Genomic DNA, 24807 nt, shown 5'->3' on the forward strand with positions numbered 1-24807 from the left:
AGTTAAATCTGCAAGAGTATCTGGACACTGGGGCCAGTTTGTTTTTCCTGGATTAGGTCTAGGGAATATTTTTGTAAATAGTGCAGTGAAGGCCTTAGGTTCATTTTTTTCATAGTTTGTTAAAATTGTTGGTATAGTTGCATAATAGATTTGAAGTTGTAGCATTAAATGTTTTGTTTTATTTTTGTTTCTTATTTGGTTATAGCCTGTTACCTTCCAGATCTTTGCGTGAAGCTGTCAAGGGAAAATCTGGTGCGTATTAGCATTTTATAATCCAACAATTATTTTGATCAGATACATTTAATTCACAGTACAACTTGTCTGTGTGTAATAATGTGAAAATAATGAACACACTTTGTTCACCCACATCAGTGGGTCACGTTCCTTGGCTTAAACAAATATAAAAAGCAGGAATAGGTCATACAGTAAGTCTTAGTTTTAAGTTGTGGTTATGTTCCTGGTTTTAAGTGAAACAACTTTATGTGAATCATGGTTTCCCATCGGAATCAATGTTAAAGCTGGAGTTAGGTTCCGACGGACACCTCTCGCCTAGAAAAATCAATGTACAAATTGAAATACTGTGCCATACATGTGCAGCAGTGCTCATTCCTAGCTGAAATAACTTGCAAAATAAAATAAATCCCTAAATATGAAATAAATCCTGTATAAATTCAAATTAGATTAAACTCACCAGTCTCTATCTTTTTAGGCAGTCCCTCGGGTTCAAGGATGGCTTGCTTCCACTCTAACTCGATGGGTTGGGGAGATGTTTGACCCCTTCAGGGATGATTTGAGTACATCCTTAAAGTGTTTCAGTAGAGGTGGTTAGGAAAGATTTAGAGCCTTGATGCTGGGAATGTTAGCTTGGAGGAAGACCTGGCTGTCTTTCTTACCACTTGATTTGGAAGACATTGCAGGTGGTGCTTTGAGCTGCCTGCATGGTACCATGACCTAAGTCTTTGGATCCTGGCCCTCTTCTTCAATGACTGTGGGAGTGATTTAGTTTTGAATTGAAGATGGTGTGCAACAGCCAGTTCCTGGTGGAGTTAATGGGATGAAGAGCCAGGATTGTCAAAAACCTTGAAAACTTATCCAAAGACTGTTGGACAGTTTTCTTTTGTTTCTCCCAGTAGATATCTTTGTAGCAGTTAATTAAATCATTGATCACTCTGTTCACTATGCCACTGCACTTTCTGTTTGGGTCATCTTCCATGATGATTTCCGTTGCCCCTTGACAGTTTTTTGACAAAATTCGAGGGGATGATGTTTCAGCGCAGTCTTCCTCCAGTTTATTGACACTCTCTAGCTGCACTAATTCTTCATTGGACAATTCTACACCATGGGACGCAAGCAATTCCACCATGTCAGCCTTGTCCACTTCATTAAAGCTAGCTTCCCTCAGTAAGGTGATGAATTCATGCTGAACCTCAGGGACAGTGTTGTGAGATTTTCTTTAACCACTGAACGCACTCAGGCCACAATTTCTGCTATGCACTATTCAGACTCAATGACGTGACTTCATCCCATGAATCAGTGATATTGTAGATCCCCTTGAGGATGTTGATAGCCATGCCAAATCTCTCTGACAGATGATTCTCACCATCTGCTGTCTTGAAGAGCTGGGAGAAGGTATGGCATATAGAAAGTAAGCCTTGAATGTTGCTATTGCTCCCTGATCCATGGGTTGTATGAATGAAGTCGTGTTGAATGGCAGGAAAGTGACCTTCACATTTTCAAACAATTCATCAAGGCTGATAGGATGACCTGGGCAATTATCCAAGAGGACCAATATCTTGAAGGAGAGATTTTCTCTGATGCAATATTCTCTCCAGAGAGAATCATTCTTGAAAGAGTTCCCCCATCATCCCGGCTTTCTTATTTGAACACAAAATGACATGCAGATGTTCCTTGGAATAACCCTTCAATGCCCATGGTGTCTCGGACTGGTACATCACTAAGGGCTTAAACTTAAATTCTCCTGCAGCGTTTCCACCAAGCAGTACAGTCAGATGACCTTTGGCAGTTTTAAATCCTGGCATCGTCTTCTCCTCTTTTGACATGTATTTTCTCTGTGGCATGCATTTCCAAAAAAAACCCCATCTCGTCAACATTGAAAACCTTGTTTTGGTGAGTAGCCACCTTCTTCAATAACTCTCTTCAAACAGGCAGGGTATTTATCAGCCACTTCTGTTTCAACACCAGGTGCTTCGCCGGACATTTTAATGTTATGCAGAAAGGAACGCCTCTTGAAATGCTGGAACCATCCATGACCAGCATTGAAACTTTCTAAAAAAAAACAAAAAAACTGCGGATGCTGGAAATCCAAAACAAAAACAGAATTACCTGGAAAAACTCAGCAGGTCTGGCAGCATCGGCGGAGAAGAAAAGAGTTGACGTTTCGAGTCCTCATGACCCTTCGACAGAACTGGAAACTTTCTGATTGAGAACTCTTACCCTGCTCATTCTGTAGGTCTTCATACAGGCTTTTGGCTTTTTCTTGGATGACTATCAAACTAAGAGGCACCTGGGGCTGTTTTGGTCTTTGATCCAGACTGCCAGGAGTCTTTCCATGTCCTTCATTATGCTGTTTCTAGTCCGACTCACCCTGCTAACACCTAAAGGTGTGATGCTATGCATATTTTGTACAATTTTGCCAGTGTTGCTTTGGATTGTTTGCACTGACGTAGGAGATAGCCTAAGCACTCTAGCAATATCAACTACTTGTTCTCCAGCCTCAAAACATTTGGAAACATCCAATTTCAGTCATAGGCTGATGGCTTTTCTTGCTTGCTTGGCAGCAGCAAGCACACTGCTGCCACTTAGTGGGCATTTCTGGCATTCACTCTTGAAACTCCAAAATTTAAATCAAATTTAAATCCAACTTTTTGCTTAAACAAAAACAACTCTGGGTTTTAAAAAAAATCAATGTTGCCTTGAAATGGTTCAAACAGGCTCCTTAACAATGGTATCAATTGGGTCTTAGGACCTGATGTTGCATGAAAGGAGCTGATGTGCAATGACTTGCGGCAATGACACATGATCATACTGGAGCAATGAAAATGGGACGTGAAGATGGTGGTGACCTGCAATGCCACCTGATGATGATGCAGAAGGCGATGACATGAAACGTCACTAAAGTGGAAATCGCGACTTAAGTTGGAGAAAACGGACCTAAAACAAAAGCAATATCAAAATGAAACAACTTAAAGCGGGGCCACTTAAAATGAGATCTTACTCTATATTCCATTGAGTCTTGTCTGTCATTCAGTAAGATCTAGGCTGATCTTCAAACTCAACTCTACTTTCCCACACAATTCCCATATAACTTGATTCCACTAGATTCCAAAAATCTGACAATCTCAGCCTTGAATTTACTCACTGACTGAGCATGGAGAATAAAAAGCTTCACAACCCTCTGATGAAATTTCTTCTCCTCTTAATCCTAAATGCCTGCTAGTTGTAGACTCTCCATATAGGGGAATCAGCATTTCTGCATCTACCCTGTCAAGCCCTCTCAGAATCTTAAATATTTCAACGTGATCAACTCTCATTTTACTCAGATTATAGGCCCATTTTATGCAATCTCCCTTCATAGAACTACTTTCCTATCCCAGGAGTCAATCTAATGAACCCTTGTAGCACCTCCTCCAAGGCAACTATATATAGAGACCAAAAATAACTCCTAACCATCCAGCTGCATTCTCCCTTGAGCCTGATGACTATCTATATATGTGTCTGACCTATCATTTAACTCAGTGTTCACAATTTGACGACAGGGGCCTATACCAGACAGCCCCTACCAAGCACCTAGAATCAAGGATTCTGACTGTATGCATGTGAGATACTTATCTATTAAGGATATGGGATAATAAATTGCTTATTGTCAACAGTCTTTGGGGTAAATTACCATTTAACCATCTTTTGTTTCCGTGCTTTAAAATATAACCCTTAAATGTAACTCTTTTCCTGATCCTTTCTGTCAAAGCATCATATCTTAAAACAGCAGGTTATGTAGTTTATTTGTGGAAAGTACAACTTGCCAAAATTTCAAAACTGGTATACGTAAGAAATTCCTTGCATTGGTCTAATAATAGTCCCATGGTGTTCACATAGGGAGTCTTCAGGTGAATTATATTCGGAGGTCAGGAAATGATTTCAGAGTGTGTCAATATAATTCAGTCTTCATGTTAAAGTTACACATTTTGTCCTTTGTGAATTTTCCATTATAAATTCTGACATTTATAATGGATAACATCTGGAGGAGCTTATAACATGGTGACACAATAGGAGCAGTGGTTTTTAATCCAGACACCGCAATTGCACCTGACTTCAGGGTTTCCCAACCAGTTAGTATGAGTGGCCGTGATGACAATTTGCGTGAGCCAATTACAATGGAACTATTTAAAGCTATACTGTTGATGGATTGCAAAGATAGGGAAACAGCAGAAGCAACTGGTGTTGTGGAGTCCCAATGTGGCAAAGCTGGGCCGCACTTCTCAGATGTCTGCCCAGATCTGATTTTGCAGTCTATAAGGGCCCTCGGAAAGATCCTCTTCACTGCCAATGGGGGTTAGAAGCCTGCCGCAGTGAGCAAAAAGGAGTAGCTGAAGATTGCAGAGGCACCAAGCAGAAGGAGCGTGGTTCAATGCTCCTGGATACATGCTGGAAGCAGTTTAATAATCTAATCAGGGCAGGAAAGGTGGGTACAATGGCACACTTGACTACATCCTGCCCACATCATGTCAACTCATTCACTGTGCCTTCCCAGGCACCTTGATGCATATCCAAGTGTCTTTTAGATGCAGAAGGGTTTCTGCCTCTACCATCTAGGAGTTCGCTTTGCATTCCAGAATGATCCTGGACCAGTGAGCAGTTGCAGCAGACGAGTGCAGGATCTGACGATGTTTTAGATGATACAGGTAGATCTGACGATGAAGGGGTAAACTTGTTCTTTGCTTCATATCTGTTCAGGTCTGCAGGGAGCGCTCTATCGAAGAAATGGCCAAGATGAGAGTAATGGTTTTAATGGGGACTAGAGCATCAAAGGTAGAGATGAGGGTGTGGTTGAGTAAATTGGTATCTACAGAAGTGTCGTGGTGAATGGACAGCCAAAAGCTAGATATTTAGGATTTTGAAAGCACGGCTGTAAGTGAATTGGGAGATGATTTTTTTCCCCCAAGGGGTGGTCAAACTAGGGTTGTGGCAATGAAGGTGAATTTGGATGGAAAGCATTACAAGGAAGTGATCAGAGATGGCTTTTTTTCTTTGTTCTTGGGACATGAGCATCACTGGCCAGGCCAGCACTTATTACCCATCTCTAATTCTCCTTAACTGTGATTGACTCATTGGGAGTCTGCTGCTTTCAACACTGCTTGAAATAGCAAGGTGAAGGAGGTGTTCATGAATGTGGATTGGAGAGTTAAATGGGGGGAAAAAAAGGATGGAAGGGCAGCGAGCTCTGAGGAGAAGGAATATGATGAATTGAGAATGAAAAGTCACTCTTTGTAAAGGCTGAGGGAGGAAAGCAGTGAAGGTGTCTCGGTGTTAAAGTTCTTATGGCATTGCGTGGACATTAAAAAAGCAGGATTTTGAATGAGGCAAGAGTGGTTGAACAAGGTGAGCTGCTCAAAGGAGGAGAGTGTGCCAGAGGAGTAGGGGCACAGACAAAGATGTGATTTGGTGATGAGACACATCACTACTGCAGCAGTTAACAGTCTGAGTGCTGTAACTGGTGGAAGGTGTAGCCAAGCGGAGAGGTTTCATACTTCCGCGCTATCCTCCGTTTCTTTTACAAATGATATACATTGGAGCTGTTAGTGTGTGGGGAGGGTAGAGCAGTTGGTGTTTTGGCTGTGGCACTCCTTCATTAGAACATAATGTTGTTAATCTGTTTTTTCCTTTTAGGGCCAATGAACCCACTGTACTTTTCTAGCATCTTATGTTTTAATATCAAACCTAATCATCAAGGTGTTTTCCATCTTTCTCATTATCTTAGCATTTCCCTATCCTTTATACTCCCTTAGCTATTGGTATGTACTTTGTTCATTTAGTAGTCTAATTTGTTTAAAGGAAAGAAACTTGTTTTCTCTTTCTTTCCATTACTGAGAAGATCTGTTGCATCATTCCACTGATACTCCTCTGTTTCTCCCTGCCCTTATTCTGTTGCTATCAGTGCACTTGCTCATCTCTAATGAGAAAAATTACAAAACTTTGACTAATCTCCATAGATGCTGTTTGACCTGTTGCTATTTCCAGCTTTTTTGTTTTTGTTTCAGGCTCCAGTGTGTTGCTTTTTATTTAGCAGGTATTTTTCTTGTTTTAATAGCCTATATGATCACAATTTCCCCCAAAATGGGGAAGAAGACACCTTCCTTAAACAACTTATTAATGATGCTTCTTTTTTACTTTATCTTAATAAGGCTTGCTAGACCAAGAGATTGGGAAGGCTGCCATGCTCTAGGCCTGTATTTTGCCAGTTTGAGTGTGACTGGTGTGGGAAGTGGTATGAGGTTGGTTATGCCTCTTTGTTGTATTTTTCCCCTGTCCCTGTGTGGCCATACCTTCATTAAATAGGCTTGTTCGCACTTGGAACAAAATTGGGAATCTGGGATGTGAACCTGTGCCTTGCTACTCCACAGTGCAATGCACCAGCATGATGGCCAGGATTTTCTGTCTTTTTTGCTTGCTGGCCTGTGATGTTCATGTATTATAGTAAATTGGAGTAAAATTACAGGCCAACAGGAACACAGGTGTAAAAATCCAAGCCTTTGTGTCAACAGACACAGTTTTGAATATGAGATTGTCAGTATGTCTGTGCTATTACTCTTCATTGCATTTTGAATAACTTGCTTGAAATATTATATTCTTGTTTCCTTTATTTGCTAGATCATGCGGTGAAGAAAAAGATGGATTCTGTAGAACAAACTGTAGATCTCTTTAAAGACTTGCATTTGGACAAAGTGCTTAATGCGTTTAACTTGGCGACATCTTCCAAAAACAAACAAGGTAGCACTTGTAGATTACAACAAACAACCTGAAAGTTGAAGTGCTTAAATTAAATAACTACCTTATCTTCATCCTATCTTGCATAGTAGCTTATTTCCTAACAAGATATTTGTTCCAGAATTAATGGCCTGACATTTAACCTGAAGGCAAGTTCTGTGTAAGGGGCCTGTTGTGACATTGGGAAGAATGGGTTTTGGATTGTCCTGCCGAATTTAACTGCAGGGCTCCTTTTAATTTTTTTCTGTGGGGTTTCCATCTACAGCCAGCCTGGTTGAGAGGCTGTGGAGGCCTTTTGGATGGGAAGCCTACTTCACAAGGCTGAGAATGTGGGGGAGTCAGAGAGATAATAAATGAGGGGTTGGGGAGGTCTGTTATTGGTCAGGGGGTCCCAATTGCACGGAGTGGGGGAATCCAGACTTGGCTTGAGGGTCCTGATTGGGTTGGTGGAGTGGAGGGAGAGAGGCAGCATGGATGAATTCTATGGTGGTGGTGTGCTCAGTGGCGTTTGGGAATGGGGGCATATGGTTAACTGGGCAGTTTGCTGACCGTGCAGGAAACACTCCTGCTCTTCCTGGCCCACAAGCAGTGCTGTAAAAACACTTAAGTTGTGGATTCAGCTCTTTTTGCCTGCAGTAGGCTACCAAATTTCTGAGGCCTGGAAACCCAGCTGCTTGTGGTTAAAAATAGAATTGATTATTAAAATATAGGCAGACAGTGTCATTATAATTAAATGACCAACCTGCTTCTTACATGCCGATTTTTCACGCATCAATTGTCTCACCTTGATTAAAGCTGGAGGTTGGTGAGTTTGAGGCAGATTCAGCTCCTGTTAAACTTTTTTTGCATTCTAACCTCTGACACAATCCCAACCTAACTCGCTTTTTGGAGTTAAAGTTTGGTCCAACACTTTTTCATGTTTAAAGTAGTTCCACTACTGGCTTTCAGAATATATTGCTGATTGCTATTAAATAGTTAGAAAGTTCCTATCAGTGAAATAATTTATACTCAGAAATTATTTGGCTGTTTTTATGCTGCAGCCACTAGCCTGAGACCAGTATCCATGGAATGTAGTGTGCAGTTGGCATTCAGCTGCTACATGACTGTGGGCTGCACTAAGATCAGTCAGAAAAAAAGTCTATGCAGCTGCATTTCAATGCATATTCAGAGGTCTACTGCCTGGTTCATAATTTTCAATAATAAGACAGTTTAGGTGGGAATACCCTTTTCTTAATGCTGAAAAGTCTATAAAGTGCTCAGATGGTGAAAGGATCCTGGGGAATTCTAAAACATAGTATTTGGAGTTATACTGCATCTGCTGCAAACTAAAACTTGTGTAATGCCTCCTCCTATTGTGTACACTGGGGTCAGATGGGGATCTGACTGCCAATCATATTGCCAGTTTTGCATCGATGAAGCTAATTTTTGAAAAATAACTGTTAGTGTAGAGGTGTACAGTTTTCCATTATGAATTTATCTGTGTCAAACCTAGTAACACTGTGTCATGCAGATTTTAGAGTAATATGTTGTTTCTTGAAGGTGTGGCTGATGTTTCTGATTGGATTGAATCAGAAGATGCAAAACCTTTGAGTTTACGGGATGCTCAAAATTCAAGCACTTATAAAGATAAACGGAGAGTGCACGTGTTCAACATTCCTGTTGAATTTCCATGCCACAGGATGAAAGATAAGCTTACCATATTTTTCCAAAGAGCTATAAACGGTGGCGGGGAAATAGTTGATTTTCAGTATCCAACTAAAATTCCGGGGAATGCTGTTATCACATTTGATGATGCCAAAGGTACAGTATGCCTGAAGTATGATTTCGCTTTTACAAGGCATTTCAAAACAATAATACAGAATTTTACTTTTAGTACACTCATCCACATAATTTTACCTTAATATCTTACTTTTTCATCAAAAGAACAAGATTTTATCCTTTGAGCATAAAGTTAAGGTGTGTTGTATACCTCTTGTGATGCTACAGGAATATACCTCCGAGTATGGGGAGGCGGTGGTATTGTCACTGGACAAGTAATTGAGATACACAGGGTAATGCTCTGGAGACCTGGGTTCGAATCCAGGTAGAATTTGAATTCAGTAAAAATCTGGGATTAAAATTCTGATGATGACCATTGCCAATTGTTGTAAAAACCCACCTTGTTCGCTAATGTCCTTTAGGGAAGAAAATCTGCTGCCCTACCTGGTCTGGCCTACATGTAAATCCAGACCCACAGCAATGTGATTGACTCTTAAATGCTCCTGAAATGTTTTGTTTAACAGTTCTCTAGGGCAATTAGGAATGGGCAATAAATGCCAGTAATGCCCACATCCCATGAGCACATATAAAAAAAAGTACCAACAGCTGTAAAATAGCACCATAATTCTACAAGCTGAAGAAGTTATATTAACAACTATTATGTAAAGAACATGATCAACCTTGGGTGCTTCCAGTGTTTCACAGAATCACAGAATCTCACAGTGCAGAAGAGACCCTTCGGCCCATCGAGTCTGCACTGACATGTGAGAAATACTTGACCTACCTACCTAATCCCATTTACCAGCACTTGGCCCATAGCCTTGAATGTTATGACATGCCAAGTGCTCATCCAGGTACTTTTTAAAGGATGTGAGGCAACCTGCCTCCACCACCCTCCCAGGTAGTGCATTCCAGACCGTCACCACCCTCTGGGTAAAAAAGTTTTTCCTCACATCCCCCCTAAACCTCCTGCCCCTCACCTTGTACTTATGTCCTCTTGTGACTGACTCTTCAGCTAAGGGGAACAGCTGCTCCCTATCCACCCTGTCCATGCCCCTCATAATCTTGTACACCTCGATCAGGTCACCCCTCAGTCTTCTCTGCTCCAAGAAAACAACCCAAGTCTATCCAACCTCTCTTCGTAAGTTAACTGTTTCATCCAAGGCAACATCCTGGTGAACCTCCTCTGCACCTCCTCCAGTGCAATCACATCCTTCTTATACGTGGCGACCAGAACTGCACACAGTATTCCAGCTGTGGCCTCACCAAGGTTCTATACAACTCCAACATGACCTCCCTACTTTTGTAGTCTATGCCTCGATTGATAAAGGCAAGTGTCCCATATGCCTTTTTCACCACCCCATTAACATGCCCCTCTGCCTTCAGGGATCTATGGACACACACGCCAAGGTCCCTTTGTTCCTCAGAACTTCCAAGTGCCATGCCGTTCATTGAATACTTCTTTGTCAAATTACTCCTTCCAAAGTGTATCACCTCTCACTTTTCAGGGTTAAATTCTATCTGCCACTTATCTGCCCATTTGGCCATCCCATCTATATCTTCCTGTAGCCCAAGACACTCAACCTCACTGTTAACCACGCGGCCAATCTTTGTTTCATTCGCAAACTTACTAATCCTACCCCTCACATAGTCATTTATGGCGTTCATATAAATGACAAATAATAGGGGACTGAGCACAGATCCCTGAGGTACGCCACTGGATGCTGGCTTCCAGTCACTAAAGCATCCTTCTGTCATCACCCTCTGTCTCCTACAACGAAGCCAATTTTAAATCCACCTTATCAAATTACCCTGTGTCCCATGTGCATTTGCCTTCTTTATAAGTCTCCCATGTGAGACCTTGTCAAAGGCTTTGCTGAAATCCATATAAACTACATCAACTGCACTATCCTCATCTACACACCTGGTTACCTCCTCAAAAAATTCAATCAAATTTGTTAGGCCTGACGTCCCTCTGACAAAGCCATGCTGACTATCCCTGATCAAACCTTGCCTCTCCAAGTGGAGGTAGATTCTCTCCTTCAGAATTTTCTCCAATAGTTTCCCTACCACTGATGTGAGACTCACTGGCCTGTAATTCCCTGGCTTATCTCTACAACCCTTCTCAAATAGCGGAACCACATTAGCTGTTCGCCAGTCCTTTGGCACCTCCCCCATGGCCAGAGAGGAATTAGAAATTTGGGTCAGAGCCCTTGCGATCTCCTCCCTTGCCTCCCTCAGCAGTCTGGGACACAAATCATCCGGACCTGGAGATTTGTCCACTTTTAAGCCTGCCAACACCTCCAATACCTTGTCACTCCCTATATCAATTTGCTCAAGAACCTTGCAGTCTCTCTCCCCAAGTTCGATACCTACATCTTCATTCTCTTGGGTGAAGACAGATGTGAAGTATTCATTCAACACTCTAGCGATGTCATCTGGCTCCACCCATAGGTTGCCCCCTTGTTCCCTTATGGGCCCTACTCTTTATTTCAACCAGTTTAATAACTCCTCAAAGCTAAATAATATTGTAATATAATAAAGTAATATTCACTTTTTAAGCTAAGATTTTTAAGAATAAACCACCAGAAATAGATCCTGTAATACTGTTTAAAAAGGGTGCTGAACATGGTTTATCCTTCAAAGAACACATATGCTTTAACTTGCCAATAAAACTTTTTGAATTATAAATAAGGCACGCATGATATTTTCCACCAAGAAACTGCATTTTTTTTCAACAATTTCCTAATCATGTAAGTTAGTGTTGCACTGCCTCATGCAAATTGCAATAACATCTAATTGTACAATGGCAGTTGGGTAATGTTATTCGGAAACTGTTCTAATAACCTTGGAAAACTGACTTTAAAGCAAATGTGAAGAAATCCAATTGTCTTTGGTTCCAGCCACTAAGAAAAATCACATAAAATTTAATATGCACACCAAGGTTAAACCATAATACAGGAACAGAGTATCTTCTCTTTCCATCCTGGATGTTGAAAAATTATTCTCTATTCACTGACCCAAAAATATATTGAACATTTTTGTTTCCTATTCAGTTGCAGAAAGAGTTGCCCAACAGGAACGTTGTGTGATCACCATTAGTAATAAAAACTTCCCCATAAAGTTGAAGTTGTGTGATGAGAAAGATGACGTGTTAGCTAAAGATGACATTGGAGCTAAAATTCTTCCTATGGATATGGTGCATTCGCGTGAAACTTGGGTAGGTAACTTTAAATACCAACATGTTGGTGCTTGTGAACTAGAACAACAGTTTCCTTTAGTTCACTGTGTTTTAACACCTACTTATTTACTGTGATAGTAGATATCACACGAAACAGGGATGAGGAACATTTTTCTTAACAAGGCCACTCACACATAGTCAAAGTCAGTCGTGGGCCACAATAATTTACTTTTTTTAGAGAGAATACAGAAATGTTCAACTTGCCCATTGCTTTAAGGCAATGGCTGAGTTTGCTTTTCCTTAATGAGCCTTGTTATGTCTGCTGGCTCTGATGATGTTGCTGCTCACAACTGGGTTTCCAAATTCACAGCTATTAATCTGGCATGCAGACGGTCCTTTGCAAGAGAAAGTTTTGATAAAAACTGCTCACAGCAGTATGCAGCTCCAAACAGCGATGCAATTTTCAGTGCGTGTCTCCTCCTTTGGAAGTTAATCAGCGCTGACATGGGGTCTGTAGAATTCCAGCAGAGGCAGGTTATTGTATTTAGCCTTAAGTTCAAGGTTGCTTTGCAGTTCTATAACTCCATTTTGAAGGTTTCAGGTACATCAGCTGCTTCAATATTGAGCAGTGTAGCAAAAATGTTTAATTCCAGTTCCTTCACTTTTAGGTCTTGAAATTGCTCACAAAATTTCTCAAGTAACTTTGCACACTCCCTGGCATTCTCCACTGTTGTTGCAGATTTTTGTTGCTGAAGGGAAGGAAAATGCACCGTGTTGCCCTTTTCCAGTTGCATTTGCCACAGCTTTAATTTTGCTTCAAATGGTTTCACATTTGAAAGAGAAGTAAGAAGCTGGTTAGGCCCTTGCAATCTGACATTGAGCTCAGATAGATGCTGCGTAATGTCAACCATGAAAGCCAAGTCTCGCAGCCACTTGTTGTCACTCAGTTCAGCCACAGATTTTCCCTTCGTCTCCATGAAAAGTTTCGCTTCGTCCCTCTGTTCGTAAAATCAGCAAACTCCCCTGGCTGAGTCATCACACTTCACGATAGTAAACTAAATCGCCAACTCTGATTGAAGACCTTTCAATAACTCCTTAAACTGGCGGCTGTTTAACCCTGTACGATTAATGAAGTTAGTACTCGATACTGCTATTGACATTACGTTGCTCAGTCGCACAGACTGCGATTCTCCTGATGAATGATGCAGTGACATACAGTCACCCAGAGAATCTTTCAGAGACTTTTCAATGATTTCGATCTGAAACAGTCCTGCGAGATAAGCTCACACTCAAATTATTTTCTCTAGCGCCAGTAGAGCTGTGGTCGAAATGATGTACTCCTTTACAAACTCTTCTGAATGAGGCCTAAGATTTTTTGTGATTAACTAGCTTGCATAACACAGTTCATCACCTTTTCAGTCTTGCTTGCTGCGTGCTCACATTCTTTTTAAGTGCTTTAATTTTGTCTGCTTGCGCTTGTCCTTGAAATTATTCATATTTGATGTGCATCGTGCTGTAGTGTCTTTCTACGTTGACGTTTTTCATGATTGAAATTGCTTCTCCGCAAATGGGTTTGCCTTTCACCTCCACAAAAAAATAACCGTTTGTTCATTTTTCATGAAAGACACGACACTGTACATCCACTTTTCTTCTTCTGTTAGTAATAGCCATGTTTTTATGTTTAAAACTGTGAGAACACCATATGCAACAAAACCGCAAACATGTGTATTGTGTGGGAACAAAGGATTTCAGACAAAATGTCAGGAGAAAATAGATGGAAGGAAGCAGTGGGACATTTAAGAAATTCCACCTGTAATGAGGATTGCCCATTATTCCTGGCACACTACTCTCAGGCTCCCCGAGGGATTTGCACTAACCTCGATTCTGCCGAAATTTGCTCCGTCAGAGGGAGAATACAGCTAGTTGCCTGCCTTCCACAATTATGCCTAAATCAACCATCCATGATCAATATCTCCCAACGATTGTGCTGTTCAAGAGATGTGAAGTCAGAAAATGAACCCATGAGATTGAACTTCATTGTGTCTGATGAGCGGGAGCTGCTTCTAAAATAGCATGAATGGTGTGTGCGGAATGGAGAAAGTCCTCACCAACCGGGGCTTGTCGCTGTGTTACCTTCAACCCACTCAAAGTCTGGAGCTCAAGCTCCCTGGTTCCCAAGATTCAAAGTGGCTGAGCCGGAATTCGACAGCTTTCAGGAGATGGGTTGGGAAGTGCAAGGTGTTAAATGGCAGAGACGTGTGTCATACATACATGATTTTTTTTTTAAATCTCGCCACGAGCCAGATGAAAAAGTGCAATGGGCCTGATCCAGCCCCCAGGCCGGGGTTTCCCCACCCCTGATATAGAAGGTTCGTTATGGATCATTGTGAGATCGACTCTCTTATGCTATAAAGGAAGTTCTTCCTCCTAATCACGGCAAGATTTTGATTTTTCAATTCACAGGTAGAATTGTCATCGATTCCTGTTGATCTGCCGAGGGACAAATCGATAATTTTCAAGAGATTACTGAGCCTTCAAGACCAGAATTTCAGTGCTGAGGATGTGATGGAAGTTGTGCAGTCTGGTTTAAATTATGAATCAGCTTTGCGGTATCTTTCTCATGAGTGTCCCATTTGCAGCGATCATGTATCTTTTAGCAAGGTACGGTATAATGTATAGAATTCTTGGCGCTGATGTGAAATACAGAGCAGTACATACACCCTCTTGTTCTTGCAAAATCTATGACCTATGCAGCACACTTTTACTCTGTTCAGAGCTGAAGTAGTTAGGTTCTATCATTATGGTTTATGTACTTACATATCCAGGACATACAAAAGATCATCAGTCCCATACGTGCTTGCTCATATCAGTCGGCTGATGTAATTTCTGTGCACTAACCATCCCTTCCCTTCTCTCCTGCTTAGAGGAAATTCACGTAGCCAGGTCAGCAATCTGAAATTCCTTTAAAGCTGGGAGTTGTCCTCATTAGGAAACCACCTCATTGGAAACCACCAATTGTTTACAGTCCTTTAGGCGATTTTTTTGATCCATCTTCCCTTTTTAACCCACCACACCACAGTGCTTGAGCCCTTCTGTGATTGTTGTGTGACATGATGCAGTAATGTTTCCCCAGGCTGCAATACCCTGGGACTAGACGTATTGATATAATTACCTGTTTACAAAAAGCCCCAAAATGCCTGTTCACTAGTATTAGCTTTGATATTTAAGTCTGAGATGATAGAGCACACGTTCTGCTCTAATTGTTAAGTTGCCCATTTATGCTGATATTGAAATATTGACTTGGAAAATTAATGATTTTGATTGGTCACAGCCTGTAATTTGCTTGTTATGGTTTATGTATCTCAATTGTGCATTGTAGGCACCAGCGAAATAATTACTGAAAGTATCAGATTATAGTGAATTTACTTGATAAAATTTATGTTAGGTATGAAAATGTTAGAGAAACTAACCAAGATCATTCAGCACAAAAGCAGTGTCAACAGTTCCACTTAGCAGGGTCACTTTAAAGGTTTATGTAGGAAATGCAGAAATTGACACTGACACTGGTGCACTAGGGGTGGTCTTTTGAGTTTAGCCATATGGCAAATTCCCTTCTCTCCCCCCACCCCCCCCCACCCCCTGCCGTTGGGGGGGAAGTGCGGGAGCAGGTGCGAGGGAGATGGCCTCCGATTGCCGCCATTTTAGGTGGGCGGGCCAATTAAGGCCCGTCCAGCGTGACATTCGCCAGAAAGCGCTATTGCGGGCGGTGGGGGGGCAGAATTCCCTCAGCTGGGATTGCGCTCTTTCGTGCATACGCGCGAAAGAGCGGGCAGATCTCCCTGAGGCAAAGCGCTGCCTCAGGGAGATTGGCTCCGATTCAAAAGTTGAAATAAAGATAATTAAAAAATTTCCCTTCCATGTCCCCTCATGTGACACTGTCACATGAGTTGGGACATGTCCATAACTTTTAATTAAGCGTTTAATAAAAATTTAAATACCTCATGAAACCTCATCCCAGCCGTGGATGAGGTTTTGTGCTTTATCTGAGGCCCGCCTGGGCTCGCGGCCTGCCCGCCAACCTTAAGGTTGGACGGGCAGGTCCATCAATCAGGCTAATTAGTTTATTAATGGCCTTAATAGACCGTTGACAGTTTAGCCCGCCAAACTGAAAATCTAAATGACATGGGGTGACGTTGGGAAGCATGCCCGATGTATCCCTGCATCATTTTATGTGTCGGCGTGCGGGCCCCGCCCCCCTGCTGACCGACCAGAAGATGCTGGCCATAAGGTAAATTGTTGAGGCATAATAGAGCTACTGTACCTACGCTTGACATGCTGTACCCAATCTGTAATTTCTTGATGAGGATATTGATAGCTTCATTGCTCTGACATCTGTTGCATTGCTTAAAACTAAAAATCACCCGATGATTTAATGGAGTAACGAGGTGCTCGGAATGTATCAGTAAACTTCCTTCAGATCTTCAATGCATTTGAGAGACCTCTGCTTATTCATAGTGTCCTAATCAATCAGTTTGCAAAGCATTCTGTTTTTCATTGTGATGCAAAGATTGTAATTTGCTATTGTTTTAAAATGCACATGGTTACTTTCCAAGCATTTGAAAAATATACATATAGAGCAGTGGAAGTAAGAGTATTCAGTGACAGCTACAGTAGCTTCTAAGCATCCACTAAATCCCAATTTAGACTGGTGGTGAATAATCACTTGTACCTATCAATTAAGTTTGGTGTATGATTTAGAGCTGCAGACATTGCTATTCTAACATAATAAAATGCTTCTTATCTATACGTTATGCAACTCTTAAAATCCGGATTTCTTTTCAAACTTTGATTGTGAATATGGTATAGTGAGAGTTGTCTTTCTCTAGTTTATTTAATTTAAATGACTTGCATAAAACTGGATTAATTATTTTGGTTTATTGTTAAGTGACATATGGATTAAGATCCTGATTTTTATTTCTGTAGATTGTCACAATGACGCACTGTAGCTGTTCGTTCTGTAAAGACTGTTTTAAGAACTATTTTTCATCAGTCATAAAGGAGAAAAATATTGTGAACATGGTTTGCCCAATGTGCAGTACACCTGATCTGAAAACCCACCAGCTCCAAGAGGATAACATGGAATACTTCAATTTATTGGATATTCAGGTTAGAGTTTAAAATCTGGGAAGAAAAGTCCCAACATGAGAATAGCATCAGAAACTTGGTTCAGGAAGTAATTTGGATAATTATGTTAATACGAGTAATAAATAGAAGGCACCAGAGTAGACGGCATGGCAAACAATGCAGAATAGTAAAAGACTTCAGAAAGCCACAGCAATAGTAGTGGAATTAATAAATATAAGTCATCCATTTTTATTTTGTTAATGCAGTTTTTTTGTAAGAGGGACTGAAGTGTTTGTCACGTTTATTTCAAAATGAAACCGATCTACTTGACTTAAACTCATCAGATATTTTGTAAACTGTAAAATATTTAATACTCAGTTGCTTACTAGTGATTTGAAACTTAAATACAAACATTATCCATTTTTAAAAATTTGTTGTCAAACCTCTTCAGGGTGGAAATGGAAGAAATTTCCAAATGCAACTATTCTTAACGAATGAAAACAAAGATTTGGAAGGATTAATTCTGTGCTTTTAATAATTAAATCCCTGTCTGTGTATCTTTTAGGTCTTTATAGAAAATATGTTAATTTTGATTAACTGAAATATGTGTGTATATATATATTTTTACATCTATATGATAGATTCGCCACTATCTTGATGAAGAAATTCATGAGTTGTTTCAAAGAAAGCTTCGAGACCGAACTCTGATGGAAATGCCAAACTTCAGATGGTGTGCACATGTAAGAATGTTTTGCGACTGTCCCATTTCAATCCAGAAAGGATTTTTTTTTAAACTGGACATAAATAGAGATTTGATTTTTGTAATCATCTGTACTTTTCAGTTTTGGACTTTTACTTCTTTTCTATGATCTATCTTCCAAAAAGTTGTTGAGGTAGGCCAATTGAGAATTTCAAAGCTGAGATTTGATAGATTTTATTTGTTAGGCAAGGATATTAAAGGTTAGAGAACCAAGGTGGGCAGATGGGGTTACAATACAGATCAGCAATGATCTAATTGAATTTTGAAACTGGCTTGAGATGTTGAATGGCCACTCCTGTTCCTGTGTTCTTCCTTCCCCTCCTGAAAGTGATGACTATTGATGGTATTCAGTATTCTTTGTTCGGTTAGTTGTCCTCAAATACCTTGCTTGTGACCACAAGACTTGAATGTTGGTAGATTGTTTGGCTGATTTACCCAATATCTAGACACTTGGATTCCGTTATGAAGTACTGGACAATCATCAGGGGCAGGAGTCCTGAATACTTCATTTATTCCTCCCTTGTCTAGGGTCTAAAAGCTCTTTATAGTACCCCAGTTTGTCTTGGTTGAGTTCACCTAACTATGTGCAAACTCGGGACCTTTCTAGTTTATGTGACTCTGTACTAAACTGGACAATAGCCCAGTTTATTCACCAAGCTCAGTGGAACTCTGGACTTAATTTCTCCATTGAAATGTATTATTTATTTCCCACATGTTCCCATGCACCTCCGTTTCAAATTTCAGAAAATTCCACTGTTTCTACAATACTCTAGAGTTAGGTACAGTTGCAGATTTAATAGTGAGCCCATCTAACTCTGTGTCATATCATGCCATTGAAAGGCACAGCTGCAGTTTTGCAATTAATGGTTACAAAGTGACAAAATTATTTAAAAAAAACCATGGGGCAGGATTTCAGCCCCATTGGAGGCGAAGTTGAATTGCAGGCGCGCACAGGTGCATTTTACATGGGCGGGCCAATTAAGGCCCGCCCAGCGTGACATCTGCACGGAAGCGCTGTGTGCTCCCCGTGCGGGTGGTGGGGGGAATCCCTAAACCCGAGAGTGCTGTCTTTCACGCATACACACGAAAAAGCACACTCATTTCCCTGAGCCTAAGTGCTGCATCAGGGAGATCGACTGTTTTGTCACAAATATTAAAAATAGGAAAAAAAAATTCCTGACATGTCCCCTCATGTGACACTGTTACATGAGTTGGGACATGCCCATAATTTAAAAAAAACTTTAATAACATTTTTAAAAACCTACATGAAACCTCATCCTGCCCATGCTTTTCATGCTTTTTCTAATTCCTGCTGGGGCTCCTGGCCTGCCCGCCAACCTTAAGGTTGGGCGGGCAGGTCCATTAATAAGCTAAATGACTCTTTCAATGGCCTCAATTGGCTATTGACATGTCAGCGGGCGCACTGCTGATTTTGCTGGCCCCCGCCTACCAGAAAATTTAAATGGGGCGCGGTGACGTCGGGAGTGTCAGCGAGCAGGCCCTGCCCCCTGCTCGCTGATGGGAAAATCTTGCCCCATGGTTGTCTTGCATCTTTTTAGATCAGTTTATTTACAAGATTAGTTATGGTGATTCTTAGTACCTGGACTTTGTATTTGAATTGCTCATGGTCTCTCCATCGAATGTGTGGAAGCTGTCAAAACATTAACCATTGTGGCTTCAAATGATGAACTGCTGTGTAGATAGGCATGTCTGTGAGTAATCGATGTGGATCACAGTTCTTGAATTCCCTAATTTCCTGATTATCAGAGAAACCAAAGTCATATGGAAGCTATGTGGTTGAGTCAAAACACAAATTGGTTTAGTAACATTTTTGAAATAACACTAAACTTTGTTTTATTTAGAACATGGTTTCTATGCTAAATGTTACCTTGTTTCTTTCAGTGTTCCTTTGGACTGTTGCATGAGATGGATAGATTGAGAATGGATTGCCCTTCCTGTAAAAAAAGCACATGCTTCCAGTGCAAGATTCCGGTAAGTAATCTATTGCACTGGTTAATTCTTCATGTTTAATTGATCTTCATTTCAGCTCTCGTGGAAATTTCACAGAACATGACTAATCATAGAAGTCTGTGACAGAGAAGGTGGCCATTTAGCCAGTCATGTCTGTTAGGCAGCTAAAAAAGAACAAACCACCCTAATCCCACTTGGTCCATGGGCTTGTAGATTCCTGGACTTCAGGTGCATAAATAAGTATTTTTTAAATACTGTGAGGATTTCTGCCTCCACTACCCTTTCAGACAGTGATTTCCAGACTCCAACCACCTTTGGGGTGAAAAAAATTCTCCTCATCTCCCCTCTAACCCTTTTACCAATTACTTTAAATCTCTGCCCCCTGATTATTGACCTCTCTGAGATCACTGTTTATAAATAAGGGGTTACTTATTTAAGACAGAGATGAGGAGAAATGTTTTTCTCTCAGATGGTCATGAGCCTTTGAAACACTCTCCCTCAAAAGGCAGTAGAAGCAGAACCTTTGAATATTCCTAAGGCAGAGGTAGATGAATTCTTGATGAGCAAGGGGGTGAAAGGATATCGGGGGTAGGTGGGAATGTGAAATTGAGGTTGCAATCAGAGCAGCCATGATCTTATTGAATGGCGGAGCGTGCTCGAGGGCTTAGTGGCCTATTCCTGCTCCTAATGTGTATGTTCATATGTTCTCTGTTAATGGAAAAAGGACTTTCCTATCCATGCAATCTAGGCCCCTCATAATTTCTCAACCTAAATTAAATATCCCTCAATTTCTTCTCTTCCAAGGAAAACAGTGCCAGCCTATTATATATCTCCTCACAGTTAAAATTCTCCATTTCTGGCAACATTTTTGTAAATCCCTATTGTACCCTCCATGGTGTGATCACATCCTTCCTTTAGTGCAGTAACCAGAACTGTATGCAGTACTAAAGGCTGTGGCCTAACCAGTTTTTATACAGTTTTTTGGCATAACCTCCCTGCTCATATATTCCATGCTTCAGCCTATAGAAGAAAAGTATCCGTACACCTTCTTAACCACTTTTTCTACCTGTCCTGCTACCTTGAGGGCTCTGTGGGCCTGCACTCTAATGTCCCTCTTCTTGTACAATCAAGGCCTATTGTATATTCTCTTGTTTTGTTTGCCTTGTCCAAATACATAGGGCGGGATTTTCCAGCCCGACACTAGTGAGCATCATCACAGGCAGGCAGGAAAATTTTATCCATTAGCTCGCACTTCTTTGGATTTAATACAATTTGCCACTTTCTGCCTGCCTCAGCTGTCCATTGATACCTTACTATAGTCTACGGCTTTCTTTCTCACTATCTGTCACACAGCCAGAAGTTGTATCATTTGAAATTGTCTTCATCATGGCCCTTACATTTAAGTATAAATCACTGATATATACCACAAACATCAAGGGACCTAATAATAAGCCTGCAGAATCCACTGGAAACAACCTTCCAGCCACAAAAATGATTTGGCTCTAACTTGCCACTTTCCCTTGGATCCCTTAAACTTTTACTTTGCTGACCAGTCTGCCATGTGGACCCTTGTCAAAAGCTTCTCTAAAATCCGTGCAGACTGCACCAAATGCATTATCCTCATCAACCCTCCTTGTTTGCTCAAAAAATTCAATTGAGTCTAGTCAAATACAACCTTCCTTTAACCTCTAATGACTTCCCTTGATTAATCTGTGTCCTTCTAAATAATGATATAAACTGTTCCTCAGAATTTTTTCCAAAAATTTGCCCACCACTGAGGTTCAGCTGACTGGCCGATAATTACTCAGCCTATCACTTTCTCACTTATTAAACAATGATGCAAAGTTACCTGTTCTCCATCCTCTGACAGAGAGGATTGGAAAATGATGGTCAGAGCCTCCACTATTTCCTCCCTTGTTTCTCTTAACAGCTTAGGATACATTTCATCAGGGCTTGGTGATTTAGCTACTTTGACAGATGCTTAACCCTCTTAATATTTCCTCTCTCACTATGATTATCCCTCTCACTATGTTTATCCCATTGAATATTTCACACTCCTCCTCCTCAACTACAATGAATGCATAGTCCTCTTCTTTTGTAAAGTCAGATGCAAAACATTCATTATGAATGATTCCTAAATCTTTGGCCTCCACAGGTTACCTTTTAGGTGTAATAGTCCCCATTCTTGCTCTTTTTGTATGTTTAAAACATCGGTGGTTTTACTCGCCAATTTTTCTCATGCCCTCTCTTTGCATGCTTTGCATCCTTACATTTTCTATATGCTGGGCTTTCTGTAGCATGAACTCTTGGTATCTGAGATAACTTTCCCTTTTTTGCTTTATCTTACTATGTATTCTCTTTGACATTCAGAGGGTTCTAGATTTGGGAGTTCTACCCTTTTTTTTGGGAACATATTTGTTTTGAATACTCACAATCTCCTTGAATGCCCCCACTGCTTCACATTGATTTACCTTCAAGTGGCTGTTTCCAGTCAACTTTTGCTAAATTACATCTCAGCTCAGTAACATTGACCTTTTCACAATTGAGAACTTTTACTCCTGATCTACCTTTGTCACTTTCCATAACTACATTAAATTTAACTGAACTGTGCAGGAACAGAGGGACCTGGAGATCGATCTTTGATGGTAGCAGGTCATATTGAGAGAGTGATTAACAAAGCATATGGGATCTTGGACCTGGATTTTCACTCCCAAGTTGGGGGCGTGGAGTTGGGACAATTCCTGACTCCAGAAAGCTGACCCGGGAGAAAGTGCCCCAGAAGTTGGGATTTTCATTCTGGGGTGGTGGGTTTCTCTGGGAGTTAGGCTAGGCGAGCCTGGAATGAGCAAAGAGGCAGTCGGGTGTGGAGGCAGGCTTGATGGAAGATCTGCTTCAGTGTCCTGGTACTGTTGAAGTTTGAAAATACAATAAAACATAAAACAGCCCTCCAACCCTCACACCCCTCATGCCCCCACATACTCCCCATGCCCCATCCATGCCAAACTATGCCACTCTGTCCATCCCCATTGACCCTCATTTCTCCATGACACCTCATGCCCATCTGCCATCCCCAAAGCCCTTTATAGCCCATATGCTAACTTAGTGCCAACCCATGCCCTCCATCTGCCACCCTTTGCTCACCCTACTATGCTAACTCACCCAGTATCCACAGTGGGCAGACCTCAGGAGCCATGCTGAGATGAAACAATATAACGTTCTAATTGTCTATTGGAGACATTTTTTTTAAAAACTCTCATTGTTAAAAAACCTGCTTACTACACTGACCTTTCTTCAACTACATAAACCCTTACAAGCACAAACATTTCATCCAAATGCATACTCCGTTATGAAAACAAGCATTGGAATTCTTAATCCCACATGGAACTGTCAATCAAACTGTGAAATGGCAGGTACCCTACTGTGATAATGCAAAGTTGTGAAATCAGCCATGCAGCACTAATCCAGTAATGGTAACACTCAAGCTTATGTCGGCAGACAGTGAAATGGCAAGCAATGATTTGTTTTTTAAATCCAAACATTGCTTTTCAAAGATTCAAAGGGCAGGAATTTTAATTGTCTTGACAACTTGAAAGATTCCTTTTACAGTTCATTTGGACACTTTTGACAGTTGCATTGAGCTTGAAAGTTAATGAGATTATGCATTTTTTATGTATATTCATGCCTACTTTTAACAATGCCAAAGGACACCTGACTTCCCCCAAAGGTGTCCCGGGACCATATCATAAGGCCGAGCCTAACTCTCCAAAAGGGTATTCCACCACTCTAAAGGACTGCACAAAGTTAAGACCTGCTGCTACCATATCTAACCTGTGCATGTTGTGCCTCACACACCCGAGTCACCAAAATTAGATATGAGTCGAGGCTGCTGCAGTTTTATATGGGTAGTTGCCTCCATAAAACGCGCATGCGCAAATTCTGATCCAGGCCCATTCCCGCCCCCACGAAAATCGTAGCCATCGTGTTCTGGTGTAGGACTTTCGATTTTTGGCCTCTTCCACCATTTTTGCAATAACTTAGAGGCTCTCTGTCATTGTGAAAATCCAGGCCATTGAGTACAAAAGTACATTGAGCACTGAGCCTTTACAAATCTCTGGTTAGGCCCCTGATGGAGTATTGCATACAGTTCTGGTCACTATACTTTAAGAAGGATGTGAGGGTCCTTGAAAGGGTGGAGAAGAGGTTTGGGGATTTTAGCTAAAAGATTAGGTTATAAAAGCTGGGGTTGTTCTCCTTGGAGCAAAGGAGATTGAACTGAGATTTGTTAGAAAAGTATAAGATTATGACAGATTTGGATAAGGTAGGAAAGAAAAAACTGCTTTAATTGCTGATAGTGTAAGGTCTAGGGGACACAGATTAAAGGTTAGGGCAAGAAATGCAGGGGAAATGTGAAGAAGAACTTCTTAATGGAGTGAGGGGTAATGACCCAGGGCTTGCTGCCTACATGGGTGGTGGAATTGATGATTTTAAAAGGAAATTGGATGGGCAATTGAGGGAAATAAACTTGCACGTCTACAGGGATTGAACGGGGAAGTGGGACTGCCTGGATCGCTCTGCGGAGAGCCAACATGGACTCAATGGGCAGAATTTTGCCCTTGGTTGGCGGGCGAGCCCCACCGGCTCGGCGGTGGGTGGGCAGCTGAACTCGGCCGCCGAAACAAGGCCCGCTGCCATTTGGAGTGGGCAGGCCAATTAAGGCCCGCCCACCGGCCTGCCTGATGGGAAGTGCTATGCGCTTCCTTTGCGGGGTGGGGGGAGGGATTCCCCATCTGTCAAAGTGCACTCTTTAGCGCATGCGTGCCAAAGAGCGCACTGCTCCCTGAGACTAAGTGCTGTCTCAGGGAGATTACTGATGTTCTAAAAAACTTTAAAATTAGAAAAATATAAAAATTATTAACATGTCCCCCTCATATGACAATGTCACATGAGATGGGACATGTTAATAAGAAGCACATAAACTTTATTAAAGTTTTTAAAAATGGACATGAAACCT

General features: G+C 41.2%; 1 protein-coding gene across 2 annotated transcripts in view; it reads left to right on the top strand.

The window, feature by feature from the left end:
- Positions 1-24807, top strand: part of si:dkey-181m9.8 — a 66111-nt gene that overhangs the window by 19429 nt on the left and 21875 nt on the right. The window contains exons 9-16 of one of the 2 annotated variants that reach the window (XM_041190587.1): positions 206-252; positions 6886-7005; positions 8542-8802; positions 11817-11980; positions 14405-14602; positions 16925-17107; positions 17707-17805; positions 19728-19817. In XM_041190587.1, coding sequence (XP_041046521.1) covers positions 206-252; positions 6886-7005; positions 8542-8802; positions 11817-11980; positions 14405-14602; positions 16925-17107; positions 17707-17805; positions 19728-19817 — 1162 coding nt within the window. The remainder of the gene's footprint in view (positions 1-205; positions 253-6885; positions 7006-8541; positions 8803-11816; positions 11981-14404; positions 14603-16924; positions 17108-17706; positions 17806-19727; positions 19818-24807) is intronic. The other variant, XM_041190588.1, reaches the window with a different exon arrangement.

This window comes from Carcharodon carcharias, chromosome 6 (genome assembly GCF_017639515.1).
Source record: "Carcharodon carcharias isolate sCarCar2 chromosome 6, sCarCar2.pri, whole genome shotgun sequence".
Classification (NCBI taxonomy): domain Eukaryota; kingdom Metazoa; phylum Chordata; class Chondrichthyes; order Lamniformes; family Lamnidae; genus Carcharodon; species Carcharodon carcharias.